General features: G+C 36.5%; 2 protein-coding genes across 5 annotated transcripts in view; one reads left to right on the top strand and one right to left on the bottom strand.

The window, feature by feature from the left end:
• Window positions 1-4,488, top strand: part of LOC107666489 (neutral and basic amino acid transport protein rBAT-like) — an 8,633-nt gene extending 4,145 nt beyond the window's left edge. The window contains exons 5-10 of the mRNA XM_016457849.1: window positions 510-629; window positions 2,290-2,414; window positions 2,497-2,698; window positions 2,838-3,014; window positions 3,848-3,973; window positions 4,044-4,488. Of these exons, the coding sequence (XP_016313335.1) occupies window positions 510-629; window positions 2,290-2,414; window positions 2,497-2,698; window positions 2,838-3,014; window positions 3,848-3,973; window positions 4,044-4,469 (1,176 nt within the window). The 3' untranslated portion in view covers window positions 4,470-4,488. The remainder of the gene's footprint in view (window positions 1-509; window positions 630-2,289; window positions 2,415-2,496; window positions 2,699-2,837; window positions 3,015-3,847; window positions 3,974-4,043) is intronic.
• Window positions 4,489-4,745: 257 nt separating this feature from the next.
• The window catches only part of LOC107666488 (prolyl endopeptidase like), a 17,445-nt gene continuing 8,524 nt past the window's right edge, over window positions 4,746-13,666 (bottom strand). For 2 of the 4 annotated variants that reach the window (XM_016457845.1, XM_016457847.1), the window contains exons 10-14: window positions 8,771-8,987; window positions 8,548-8,694; window positions 7,811-7,937; window positions 5,234-5,319; window positions 4,746-4,924 (exon numbers count right to left, since the gene is read on the bottom strand). In XM_016457845.1, coding sequence (XP_016313331.1) covers window positions 4,805-4,924; window positions 5,234-5,319; window positions 7,811-7,937; window positions 8,548-8,694; window positions 8,771-8,987 — 697 coding nt within the window. In that variant the 3' untranslated portion in view covers window positions 4,746-4,804. The remainder of the gene's footprint in view (window positions 4,925-5,233; window positions 5,320-7,810; window positions 7,938-8,547; window positions 8,695-8,770; window positions 8,988-13,666) is intronic. The other 2 variants (XM_016457846.1, XM_016457848.1) reach the window with 1 other exon arrangement.

Genomic DNA, 13,666 nt, shown 5'->3' with positions numbered 1-13,666 from the left:
ATATATATATATATATATATATATATATATATACTTTTTTTTTTGGGTGGATATATAATGAATGTTGCTTTGGGAATGTGAGAATGAAAGCGTATTAAGAAAATGGGTGACTATGCCTGAATTAATTCTTTATGTAAGGGGGCTTTAGACCACCTAAGCATGGAGTTACCACCTATTTAAACACTACAAAGAGCTATGAACAAAGTGTCTTATTCTGCCGCTAGTAATAGAGTAACCTCTTAGAAACTAGTAAGTTATGCATTTACAGAAAGAAACAGACTGTTTTGTATTTCATTTACACAGGAAGAGTAATATATACATTTGAGAAAAAGTGAATTGTGTTCAGCATTATGTAAGGACCTCACATTTTTCAATAATGTGGAGGAGGAATATTAGTTAGACTTCAAGCTCTTTAACAAAAAGGCTCTTTATGTAGATCCACCATACCATATCATGTTTCACTACAAACCTGGACCCTCTTTGATCTGTGTTCCACTTCTGTCTAATAGGACATAATCCATTTCTGGCTGAAGAAGGGGGTGGATGGGTTCCGCATGGACGCTGTGAAACACATGCTTGAGGCCACACATTTGAGAAATGAACCCCAGGTCGACCCTGACCAAGATCCAGTAAGCCCAACAATGACCTATTCTGTATAACCATAAGAAACTGCACACATTCAGTTTACACACTTATTTATTAAAGCCCTTCATCTGCTAGAGTCAAAAATGTTCTTCCAATTCATTCAGAAGGAGTCGTATTACTGTTCTTTGTTCTCACATTGTCATTTAAGGATTACTAGTGCATATTTCTCTGGATTTACTGGCAAGTCATTCCCATTATCCTAATTCCAGACGATTTCAAAGCCATCTAAGGTCTGGGGAAGGCCGCCGGATGACTCGATGGTCCTGGCCCTCTCCTCATGGACTTGTTAGAATTAACTTAGAGGAATATTCCGGCTTCAAAACAAGTTAAAATTGATCATCTGTGACATTTTGATTACCATAGGAAATCATTTTCATTCATCCCTCGTTTGGTGAGAACACATTGAAATTGTGTTTAAATGGAAGTCTCTGGGGCAAGACATTTCAGGTTTAAAAGCAGAAATGTGTTTCTTGTATTTCTGTAAAATCATTAAATATTTCATACACAAATATCTGGTTTTTGAGCAGTGTAAGTTGTCCTTTTGGTGGTCCTTTAATTGTTTCTTAAAGGGGTCATAGGATGCTACATGCACTTTTACAAGTTGTTTGAACTGAAATGTGTTGGCAGTGTTTGTACACAACCACCCTATAATGATAAAAATCCACCCAGTGTTTTTTTTTAATTTATCTGGTTAAATGTTTACCCCTTTCTCAAATCGAGCCGATCTCAGATGCCTGTCTGTGTGAGATCACACAGACAGGCCCCTCCCACGATAGTTTGATTGACAGTAGCGTTTCAGCACAGACTGGACTGGTGTCTTACCTTAGACCCACCCTGAGTGAGCTGTCATCAGTCCGCCATTGTTTCACCGCCGGAGCAGATGTAGACAAGAATGACTCCTAAGCGATTGAGGTGTTCTGTTGTTGGATGTAATAATGAACATAGCAGTCGTCATTTACTCCCGACATCTGAGCCGCTGAACTCGCAGTGGATTACATTGTTTCTTAAGGGAATGCGCCCCCGATCTACATAAACGCGTCTATGTTCGCCGAATCATTCATGATCCAGCCTCATCTACAAGAAGTGAGTATAATGTTTTGTAATGAATCTTTGCAAATCGCCTTTCCTAATAATGTGCCAATTATCAAGTTTCACGATGAATGCGGCTAAAGTAAACAGTCTCTCTGAGAGCAGCTCGGAAGAGAGGGGCGGGGTCAGCAGAGCTCATTAACATTTAAAGGAAAATGCTACAAAAACGGCTTGATCTGAAAAGAGCTGTTTTTGACAGGGTAAAAAAGGTGTTTTTTTACACTACCATTGAGAAATTTTAACCAAACTATGTTACAGACTTTTCATTAAGACCCTAAAGAATCATATCAACTTGTGGAAAATGGGCATCCTATGACCCCTTTAAGTGGCTGCTGGACTAGGTAGATGGAAGTCATGTAATGCTTTACCAGCATAATACCTGTTTGAATTTTTCCTTTATTTCTTTTCTTTTTTTTATTCACCACAGACATACCATATTTAGTAATAATCTTAGGAAGATTAACTTGTTGCTCGCATTAGCGCTACACATTTTGACGTGCGCAGTGTGACTAACCGCAGTATTCTTCTCTTGATTTCCTCTTTGGTGTCCTTCAGTCGACTGTGGACACAGAGTTTGAGCTGTACCATGACTACACCTACACACAACAGGGCTTACATGAGATCCTGACAAACTGGAGGATAGAGCTGGACGACTACAGCAGAGAGCCCGGCCGCTACAGGTATCCTCACTTCTTCCTCTTCTTCATCAATATACGTTTTGTTTCTCTCTTGTAAATGGCTTTTTTTTCTCTTACCAATCAGGTTCATGGTGATAGAGTGTTATGATTATGAAGAAATAGATAAAACCATGAGGTACTATGGCACAAGCTATGTCACTGAAAGCGACTTCCCCTTTAACTTCTATCTCCTGTACCTTCCTGATGATCTGTCAGGAAATCAAGCCAAACGCTTGGTTAATTTATGGATGTCAAACATGCCAAAGGGAAAATGGCCAAACTGGGTGGTGAGTGACCAGATAATCTGTAGTGTTAATCTGAAACACTAGCTTTGCTAAATGGACAAAAAAATTTGTTTGATTTTAAAATGGCATAGAGTTTGTTGAGTTTGTCACATGCACAAAATATGTTTGTGTACGTCTATAGGTGGGAAACCATGACAAGCCACGTATAGGCTCAAGTGCTGGTACAGAATATACACGTGCCATTAACATGCTGTTGTTAACACTGCCTGGAACTCCCACAACATACTATGGAGAAGAGATTGGCATGGTGAACGTAAATGTATCTGTAATTCAGGATCCTTTTGGACAGCATGATCCAGTAAGTGAAAAGGGCTTTAAAAAAAAAGTAATAGTTACATTTAACACATTAAAATGTAGCATTTTTATACAGTTATATTATGTTTAATATATAAAATCAATATACTGTAAATATATATTATATAATATTTAGTGTTGTCAAATGATTAATCGCGATTAATCGCATCCAAAATAGAAGTTTTTGTTTACATAATATATGTATGTGTACTGTGTATATTTATTATGTATATATAAATACACACACATACAGTAAATATTTTGAAAATATTTACATGTGTATATATTTATATTCTTATATTTTATATTATATATAAATATATTGAACATGTAAACAACATATTTTTCTTAAATATATACATGCATGCGTTTGTATTTATATATACATAATAAATATACACATTACACACATTATGTAAACAAAAACCTTTATTTTGGATGTGATTAATCGCTTGACAGCACTAATAATATTTAATAATAAAACTTTGGTTGGTAAGATTTTTAAATGTTTTTAAAAGACGTTGATAAAATTATTTGAACAAATAAATGTAGCCATGGTGATCATTTACATTGTGAAATATTAGGACAATTAGCTGAATTTTTGACCATTCAGAAATGATATTTAAATTTGAAAATGAATTTTTATCAATGTTGAAAACTTTTTTTATTTTTTTTTTATTTTTCAGGATTTATTGATGAATAGAAAGTTTACAATAAAAGCATTTATTTAAAATAGAAGTCTTTTGTAACATTCTGAATAGATTTCCTATCAGTTTTGATCAACTTAATGCATTTAAAAAAAAAAAAAAAAAATATATGTTTTATTTTAAAATGTAGAGCAACAGTCGGGACCCGCAACGAACACCAATGCAGTGGGATGATGAGCTCAATGCTGGTTTTAGTGACAGTGAAAATGGCACATGGCTAGACATCGCTCCGGACTACAGCACTGTCAATGTGGAGGTACGTTGATTCAGAAAGTATGTGTTAAAGCAGAGAAACCTCTAATCCCAGCTCATATTTTTCTCTCCAGCTTCAGCAGGCTGATACACACTCCACCATTTCACAGTATCGTGCTCTGAGTTTACTCAGGGTGGCTGAGTTGGCACTGTCCCGAGGCTGGTTCTGCTTCGTCTGGAGCGATGTCAACGTATTTGCTTATTTGCGTGAGCTGGATGGGCTCAACAAAGCCTTCCTGGTGGTTCTAAATTTCGGCAAGGATACTACAACAGACTTGTCTTCAGTTACTGAGTTGCCAGATACTCTTACTGTGCATTTAAGCACAGTGCCAATAAGTCCAAAGACTTTCTCTAAATCCAGAATTCCAACATCTCAAGGGCAAGGACTGCTCCTGGAATATTCCACCAATCAGCGCTTTCACCCCAACCATGCATCTGAGTGCTATGTCTCTGAGAAAGCCTGCTACTTGCCTGCACTAGATATTTTGTACAAGTGTTGAAGTACTTTCTAGAAGACGTGTCTTGAGCGACACAGTGACAAACGATAAAGGCTATCTATTCCTTGTTTTATTTCGGTGGTGTCATGCTGGCTAGTCCCGCCCACTTTGAAATCTCATTGGTCCAAAATCTCACTCCATATTATTGTGATGGTGTGTATCTTTTGTGTTCAGTGTGAACCGGCAAGTTGCCCGGCGATGCAAACTGTTTTTGTCAGATGAACTTTTATTCAAAAGGAGCTAGCATCTGTGTAACAAAATAAAAGTTTGGTTTATTAAGAAAAATCTGAAAAACTTTTTGTCTGGTTGTTTTTCACTCACACATCCACACATACAATTTAGTTCCATGGTTTATGAGACTTGCCAGTCAGATTATTTGACTTTTCTTTTTGTCTCCGTCGAGTTTGTGGGTGGTCTAGTCCAAGTTCTGCGTAAAGAAAGGCTAACTGTCGGGCACTCTGTGTGAGAGAAAAAAAAAAATCACCCATGACATAAAGCTGTAAACATAAGCTGTTAGTCTCACTAACAGCATTCTAACAACAGCACAGTATAAGTTAATGTGTGACATCAAACTGTGAGAGAAGGAGATTGTTACAGGAAAAAAAATATCTCTATAATGCTAAAATGCACTTTTACGTGATCATAAAGTTTATATAATAACAACTTTAATGATTAATCCAAAGCTTTCTAATAGCCAGCATGCTGAAGTATTATGCTTTAATGTGTTAACGTAAGCAGGAGGTAATTTAACAATTAATTTAATGTACCTCATTCAAGGACAGATGAAAATCCTCAGGGCCAAAGTGATCCCCTCCTGGCTGCAGGTCCAGAATGACAGCTGGGACACGTGCTGCTGGTTGAACATGTACTGTATTTTTAAACTGAACATAGTTACATCAGTTACCGATGCCTTTGTAGAAATGCAATCAGCCACAATGCATTTATTCAGCAAGCAAATTTTCGTCTTGTTGAACACAAAAGATGATATTTTGAAGAATACTGCTAACAAAACAGTTGTGGGTAGCCAATGACTTCTACAGTATGGGGAAAAAATGCTATGGAAGTAATGTTACCAACATTTTTCAAAATATCTTATTTTTTTGGAATGAAATGAGGGTGAGTAAATGATGAAAGAAATGTAATTTCTAGGTGAACTATCCATAACAGTGTTTTACATGTAATTATTATTGTTTACTAATGTCTGGATTAAGAAATTTTATATGACTAGAGTCTTTAAGTGTATGTGATTGAAAAACTATTTTTAAGTATTAATTTCCTTGTGTGTAAAACAGTATTATTTTAGTATTATTGATATACTATTATAGTATTTATTATTTTAAATGAGCTTTTTAGCTTTAATTTTATTTAGTTTTAGTAATTTTGTGATCTTGTCATTTTCACTTTTTTGTTTTTACTTGTTTCTATTTACCTTCAGTTTATGTTTATTTCAATTTGAGTAATTCTAGTACTAATTTCAGTTAATTCTCCAGGCAACATTACTAATTTTCGTTTAAATATTTTATCTAATATATTATTTCAGTTAACAAAAATGATTTGTAATAGTTTTAGTTAACAATAACAACACTGGTGTTTTTAATAAGGAAAAAAGTTACTAAAGCACCTTTAAATAAATGTAAGAAGCCAAAAATGGTTCTTGGGGAACCATGAATATGGTAGATAAATAAAGAAATTGAAGTACACTAGTTCATGTTTGTCATGAGGCCAAAGGCACAGAATATGTAAGACTAGACTGACAATATCCAAGCGTAATCCGGCACACTGGCTCTCCACCACAACACCTGGGCATCACATCCAGCACTTTAAAGTCAACGCTCTTGAAACCAAGAGTGGATGATGAGAGGCTGCCATGTAGGTGGACTTGGCCCACTCCTTTGCCTGGCTGCCTTATTTCCCCACAGTGATGGGATCTCTCTGAAGTGAAGCTGAGTGTAAAAATCATATGCCTAATCCTTAAAACTCTGTCATCTGCCTCTTATCTGCAGTGCGGCCGCCGGTGTCTCTCTCCATCCCGCTCCTTCTCTGGGCCGCATGTTTCACAAGCCTTCTCCTGACCTTGGCACAGCCCAGTGTATTGTTCCTTATCTCCTTGCCTGATAGACTATCTCATAAACATGTTAATCGTCTGAGCTGGCAGCGTGTGTGATCAGTGTTTTATCTCCCGGAGAGGAATGGGAGAGATTAGAGGAACTTTGGTTTTGTGCTTTGTGTATGTGTGTGGGGTGTTAGTGAAGGTGTGTGTGTGTATAATAAAGATAATTAATGGCACACAGATGGAGAGGAAGTCTGACGGAGGGGGTCCGGACTAAGATGTGCTGACAGCGTCTCGCACGGAGCAGCTCGCACACAAGGTGACCTCAGGTTGATATGGAGAGGAATCGCACCACATCACCTGTGTCCAGATCAGTGCTTTTCTCTCCTGAGGAGAGAGTGTAAGTGCTTCTCTTAAACCCAGGGGTTTATTTGAGAGCTGGGATTACAGCCAGTGACCTCCAAGTTCATTTCCATTATACTTCACTTGGTTTAGAAGTAGTTTTTAATACTGCAGCTGTAATGTTTTGATAATATCATTCACTTTGTGGGCTAATGAGATTATAGATACATGACCAAATACACCAATGTTAAATTAATATTACTTAATATCTATCTATCTATCTATCTATCTATCTATCTATCTATATTCTGTTAAGTTGATGGTAGAATTGTTTGAAATAAATCATTATTATCATAAATGTGACCCTGAACCACAAAACCAGTCATAAGGGTCAAATTTTTGAAATTGAGATTTATACATAATCTGAAAGTGGAATAAATAAGCGTTTCCATTAATGTATGGTTTATTAGAATAGGACAATATTTGGCTGAGATACAACTATTTGAAAAGCTGGAATCTGAGGGTGCAAAAAAATAAAAATATTGAGTCAATCGCTTTTAAATTTGTCCAAATAAAGTTCTCAGCAATTCATATTACTAATCGAAAATTAAGTTTTGATATATTTACGGTAGGAAATTTACAAAATATCTACATGGAAAGTGATCTTTCTTAATATCCTTATGATTTTTGGCATAAAAGAAAAATCGATCATTTTGACCCATACAGTGTATTGTTGTTGGCTATTGCTATAAATATACTCGTGCTACTTATGACTTGTTTTGTGCTCCAGGGTCACAAATACATTTACTTTTATCATATGGCTGTAGTGATGCACCACTCAAGGCTGTGATTTACAGTGATTTGTAATGGTCTACTTTGTGCCCAATAACACCTCTAATATGAGAAGTGCAAAGATGTTTAAAAAGGCCGACTAGAGCATATATACACTCACCGTTAACACCAACCCGTGTGATATACATTTGGATGGCCTTCTTTAGTCTTTCCACATACTTCATGACCCCAGATAAAGGAACTCTACGGTCCTCTGAGTATGCAGTGATCAGCATGGATGGGTAAAGCTATAAAAAAGAAAGAATAAACGGTTATTAAATGACTCCTGAATGATGAGACACACACTGCACACTACTAATCTAAAGTTTGGGTAGGTAAGGTTTTTTAATAGTTTTGAAAAGTCTCTTACGCTCACCAAGACTGCATTTATTTGATCAAAAATACAGTAAAAGCTGTATATTTGTGAAATATTATTACAACTTAAAATTGCTGTTTTCTATTTGAATATATTTTAAAATGTATTATATTCCTGTGATGGCAAAGCTGAATTTTCAGTATCATTACTCCAGTCTTCAGTGTCACATGATCCTTCAGAAATCATTCTAATATACTGATTTGGCGCTCAAGAAACATTTCTTATTATTATCAACGTTGAAAACAGTTGTGCTGCTTAATATTGAAACCATGATGCATTTTTGTTTTCAGAATGTTGAATAGAAAGTTAAAATGAATAGCATTTATTTGAAACCGAAATCTTTTGTAACATTGTAAATGCCTTTACTGTCACTTCTGATCAATTTAATGCATCGTTGTAGAATAAACGTATTAATTTATTTAAAAAAAAAAATCATACTGAGCCCAGACTTTTGAATGGTAGTGCGCATCCGAGTGACTTACCTGAGGTATAATGTTGTGACAGGGACAGTAAGAGGCAATGTTGTCCATGTGTTCTCTTATACGGGGGTCTCCCCACTCTCCTCCCTCCTCTACAGTAAGCGGCAGGGAAGGGTCTTGCATTGTGCCAAGAACATCCAGAAAAGGTGCCTGCAGAGAATTATAACTTCATATAACTAAGACAATAAGGCTCAGGGAATGTGTACTTGATGTACTAATGATCCACCTGTAGAATTACAGCTTTAAGAAGCTGTGGGTTATGGTTGCACAGCGCCCCCGTTAGGACCGCTCCAGCACTGCGAGCAGTGAGGGCAGTAAGAGCAGGATGAGACACTCCCAAGTGATGAAGAGTCTGAATGCAAGCAGCAAGATCTTCCACTCCCCTCCGCTTCTGTAGCACAGAACCCGCTCGATGCCACGCTAGACCACGCTCACCACCACCCCTGCCCCGTTACAAACAACACAAACACACAATAAAGATGCATGTATTAATACTCAAGGACTACAAATCCCAAGTATTTCAGCATTCGCTACTGTTCACAATTTTGGGTCAGCAAGATTTTTTTTAAATACATTAATACTTTTATTCAGCAAAGATGCATTAGATTGATCAAAGGTAACAGAAAAGACATCTATAATGTTACAAAAAATAAATGCTTTTCTTCTGAACTTTCTATTCATCAAATAATCCTGACAAAATGTATCACGCTTCCACAAAAATATTAAGCAGCATATTAATAATAATAATAATAAGAAGAAATAAGCACCAAATTAGCATATTAGAATGATTACTGAAGGATCATGTGACACTAGACTGGAGTAATGATGCTGAAAATTAAGCTTTGCAATCACATAAATAATTACATTTTAAATTATATTAAAATAGACAGTTCTTAGTAGAATAAAATAGCAGTTCTTCTAAGTTGTAATAATATTGCACAATATTTGTGTTTTTTTTTTGTTTGTTTTTTGAATACTTTATTTATAGGCATTTCTATTAACAGGGAAAAAATGTAATAATAAAAATTGCAACAAAAAAGAAACAAACATCCCAGAATATTCCCCCATTCCACTCTTTGTGCGGCTTTAACAGCAGAAGCAAATAGCTAACCGTTCAAAGACAACAGACACTATCTTCAAAACAACAAACAAATGTGTATCAGCAACGTACATATGTAGGGTATAGGGTACATACATAGGTCTAACAATTAGAAAATTAAATATTAAATATACAAGTGAACAAATCAATAAGTAAATGAAGAAGGAAATTAACCACCTTATACCTGCCTCAGGCTGTTCAGTTTACCATAGTTGTAACTGATGTGAAAGACTATAAACAAGACAACAGATCATCAGCAAAAGAAATAAATGAATAAAGATAATGTAAAATATATGTATTTTTTAATAATAAAAAAATAGTAATGATAATAATAATAAATCAATAAATAAACAAATAAAACTAAAGTGGTTGAATGGCATAGAGTTTGTAGGTCCATATTTGTTCCGGTGTTTAGGTAACCCCTCCCTCAGTAAATTGCAAGTCATCAAAATATGTTAAGAAGGGTGACCATGTTTCAAAAAATTTGCGTTTTGAGCCTTTGACAGTGAATTAGATTTTTTCAAGCTGGATAAAATACATCACTTCTTTAACCCATCTATTATGTGTTGGGGGCTCAGCTTTTTTCCAATGGAAGATAATTAAACGTCTTGCCAACAGTGTAGTAAAGGCAACTACCTTATACATTCCTTCTGTAAGCACAGTATCTTCAGGACTAGTCCTGAAAACAGCTAAGAGGGGGTCAGGGTCATTAGAAACACCATATATATCACTAAAAGATATTTCTCCAAAATCCCTCCAGCTTTGGGCATGACCAGAACATATGGGCTGTTGTGGCAGGCGAATGTAGGCATCTGATGCATGCAGGACTAATAGTAGGATAGATTCTAGCCAATTTTGAATTGGTAAAATGTAGTCTGTGAAGTATTTTAAATTGAATGAGGGAATGCCTGGCACAGGGTGATGATGAATGTACTTTGTCCAAAATACCTTCCCATTCCATATCAGTAAAGTCTCTACCCAGGTCAAGTTGCCATGAAATTTTAACATGGTCTAAACTTTGCGGATCTATGGTGCTTATAAGAGAATAAATACGAGAAATTATTCCTTTGCCATCTGGTTTTAAATCCAGCATTTCCTCAATGACTGAAGGAGCAGGTATTTCAGGAAAAGACTTGAACATTGACTTAATAAAACTCCTTATCTGCAGGTATCTAAAAAAAATGGGGTTTGGAAACTGAAAAATTATGCACAAGCTCCTCAAATGAACAGAAAATATTATTTAAAAATAAATATTTTAAGTACCTAATTCCCTGGTCTTCCCATGCCAGAAACGCAGTGTCTATAAAGGATGGGGGGAATAAACAATTGGAGACAATGGGACCAGCAATTGAAGCAGCCTGGAAACCAAAATGCCTCCTAAACTGTGACCAAATTTTTTACGTATGCACAACTACTGGATTAGGTGATGTAATAAAGCTCTTTCCTGATATTGGAAGTGGTGCACAAACCAAAGACTTGAGAGAAAATTTGGTGCAGGCTTCCCCCCCTTGCACCCACACTGGAATTGACTTTGAGTCCCAATCTGATGCCCAGTACACAAATTTTTGAATATTGCTTGCCCAATAATAAAACAAAAAGTTAGGCAATGCCATTCCTCCTTGACACTTAGGTTTCTGCAAAAAGGATTTTCTAATACGAGGGGATTTACCCCCCACAAAAAGCAGCTAATTAACTTATCCAGGTTGGAAAAAAAACCTTTTCTTATGAATATAGGTATATTGGAAAATAAGTATAAAAAGCGTGGCAGAACCGTCATTTTAATCAAATTAAGACGGCCAGCCAGAGACAAAGGTAAGGCAGACCATTTCTTGAAATCATGCTTGCAACGTTCTAGGAATGGGGTAAAATTGGCCTTAAATAAATCATCAAAAGAACGCGTAACTGAAATACCCAGGTATTTAAACCCATCCTGAACCACTCTAAATGGGATAATACAGGAAGCCGAATCAGGAGCAATAACAATCGGAAAGTACTCTGTCTTATGCATATTAATTTTATAACCTGAGATTTTCCCGAAATCCTCTAATACTGACACTATATGGGGTAGTGATGTAGCGGGGTTAGAAACATATAAAAGAACATCATCCACATATAAAGAAATGTTATGCTCCATGCCATTTCGAGTGATGCCTCTAAAAACAGGAGATTGGCGAAGTAGCATGGCCAAAGGCTCAATGGAAATTGCGAACAGCAAGGGTGAGAGCGGGCAACCTTGCCTTGTACCTCTATACAAGGACAAATATTCTGAAAAAACATTGTTTGTGCAAACAGAAGCTACTGGGGCAGAATATAAAAGCTTGATCCAGGAAAAAATATCCTCAGGGAAGCCGAATTTTTTGAGTGTTAAAAAAAGATACTCCCACTCTACCCGATCGAATGCCTTTTCAGCATCGAGAGAAATAATGGCTTCAGTGGTGTCCGAGTGGGAGTGTGTGTATATTACATTAAACAAACGCCGCAAGTTGTTAAAGGGGTTGCGTCCCCAGATAAATCCTGTTTGATCAATGTGAATTATTGTGGGTAGGATGGGTTCTAGACGTAGTGCGAGGGCCTTAGCTAATATCTTAAAATCAACATTTAGTAATGAAATTGGTCTATATGATTCACAGAGAGTGGGGTCCTTATTTTCTTTTAACAAAAGCGAGATTGATGCCTGTGTAAGAGTCAAAGGGAGAGAGCCTCTCTCAAAAGCTTCATTATATACTGCTACAAGAAGTGGGCTCAATAGATCTAAGAATTTCTTATAGAACTCTATAGGAAAGCCGTCAGGCCCAGGTGCCCCAAGTTCAGGACCAATACTGACAGTAGGCAGATGTAGCTTTTCAAAGAAGGATTCAAAGAGAGGTAAATCATTAGTATATTCTGAGGAATACAGAGCTGAGTAATATTGAACAAATCTGTTATTCATTTCTTGAGCAGTGTGTAACATAGTACCAGAGGATGACTGAATTTGAGTAATCATTTTGGAGACATCTGACTGACGAGCTTGATAGACCAATAATTTACTAGCCTTGTCTCCAAATTCATAAAACGTATGGCGGGTCTTCAGCAGCCTTTTCTCTTCTTGCGAAGTTGTTAATAGGTTAAATTCAGTCTGGAGCCGCAGCCTTTCTTTATACAAGCTAGGACTTGGATTTTTTGCATATTCCTCATCCAGCTTGCTTATCCCATCTGAAATTACTTTGAGTTTTGAGATCTCCTGTTTTCTGGCATAGGAAGAGAAGGAAATAATTTTCCCTCATAGAAAAGCTTTAAGAGCCTCCCATAATGTAGCTCTCGAAATATCAGGTGTATCATTTGTCTCCAAAAAAAAGACTATCTCTTTGGACAGAAATTTAACAAATTCATCATCTGATAATAACAGGGAGTTTAACCTCCAGGGCCTAAAACATGAATGGTTACTGGGGAAACTGAGCTTAAATGAAGAAGGGGCATGGTCCAATATCACAATGCTATGATATTCACTCGCTGAAATAAAAGATAACAGGCTTTTATCTATAAAAAAAAAAAATCTATATGGCTATATGAATGATGTACTGGGGAGAAAAAAGAAAATACTTTGGAGGAAGGAAAAAAGAATCTCCATGGGTCAAGCAGTCCATACTGGTCACAAAAATCCTGTATAACTATAGCAGATTTAGAGGGCTGTATGATTCTAGTTGAGGACCTGTCTAGGGAGGTATCCAAAACACAATTAAAGTCACCCCCATGATCAAAGCATGATTGTCAACCGATGGAATAGTCCCAAAAACATTGCTAAAAAAATTGCAATCATCAAAGTTTGGGGCATAGATATTTACCAGAATTACTTGTTTTCCAAATAGGCAACCTACCACGATAACATATCGGCCATTAGGGTCACTGATAACGTTGCCAGTGACAAATGGAATATCTTTCCTTAAAAGAATAGCAGCACCTCTACTTTTCACATTAAAACAAGAATGAAAAACCTGACCCCCCCCACACCGTCTGAGTTTCACTACATCTGCATTCAAAATGTGC

This window comes from Sinocyclocheilus anshuiensis, unplaced genomic scaffold (assembly GCF_001515605.1).
Source record: "Sinocyclocheilus anshuiensis isolate Anshui unplaced genomic scaffold, SAMN03320099.WGS_v1.1 scaffold63, whole genome shotgun sequence".
In the NCBI taxonomy this organism is placed as follows: domain Eukaryota; kingdom Metazoa; phylum Chordata; class Actinopteri; order Cypriniformes; family Cyprinidae; genus Sinocyclocheilus; species Sinocyclocheilus anshuiensis.
The sequence above is the reverse complement of the archived record's forward strand: the minus strand, read 5'-3'. Positions and strand labels throughout refer to the sequence as shown.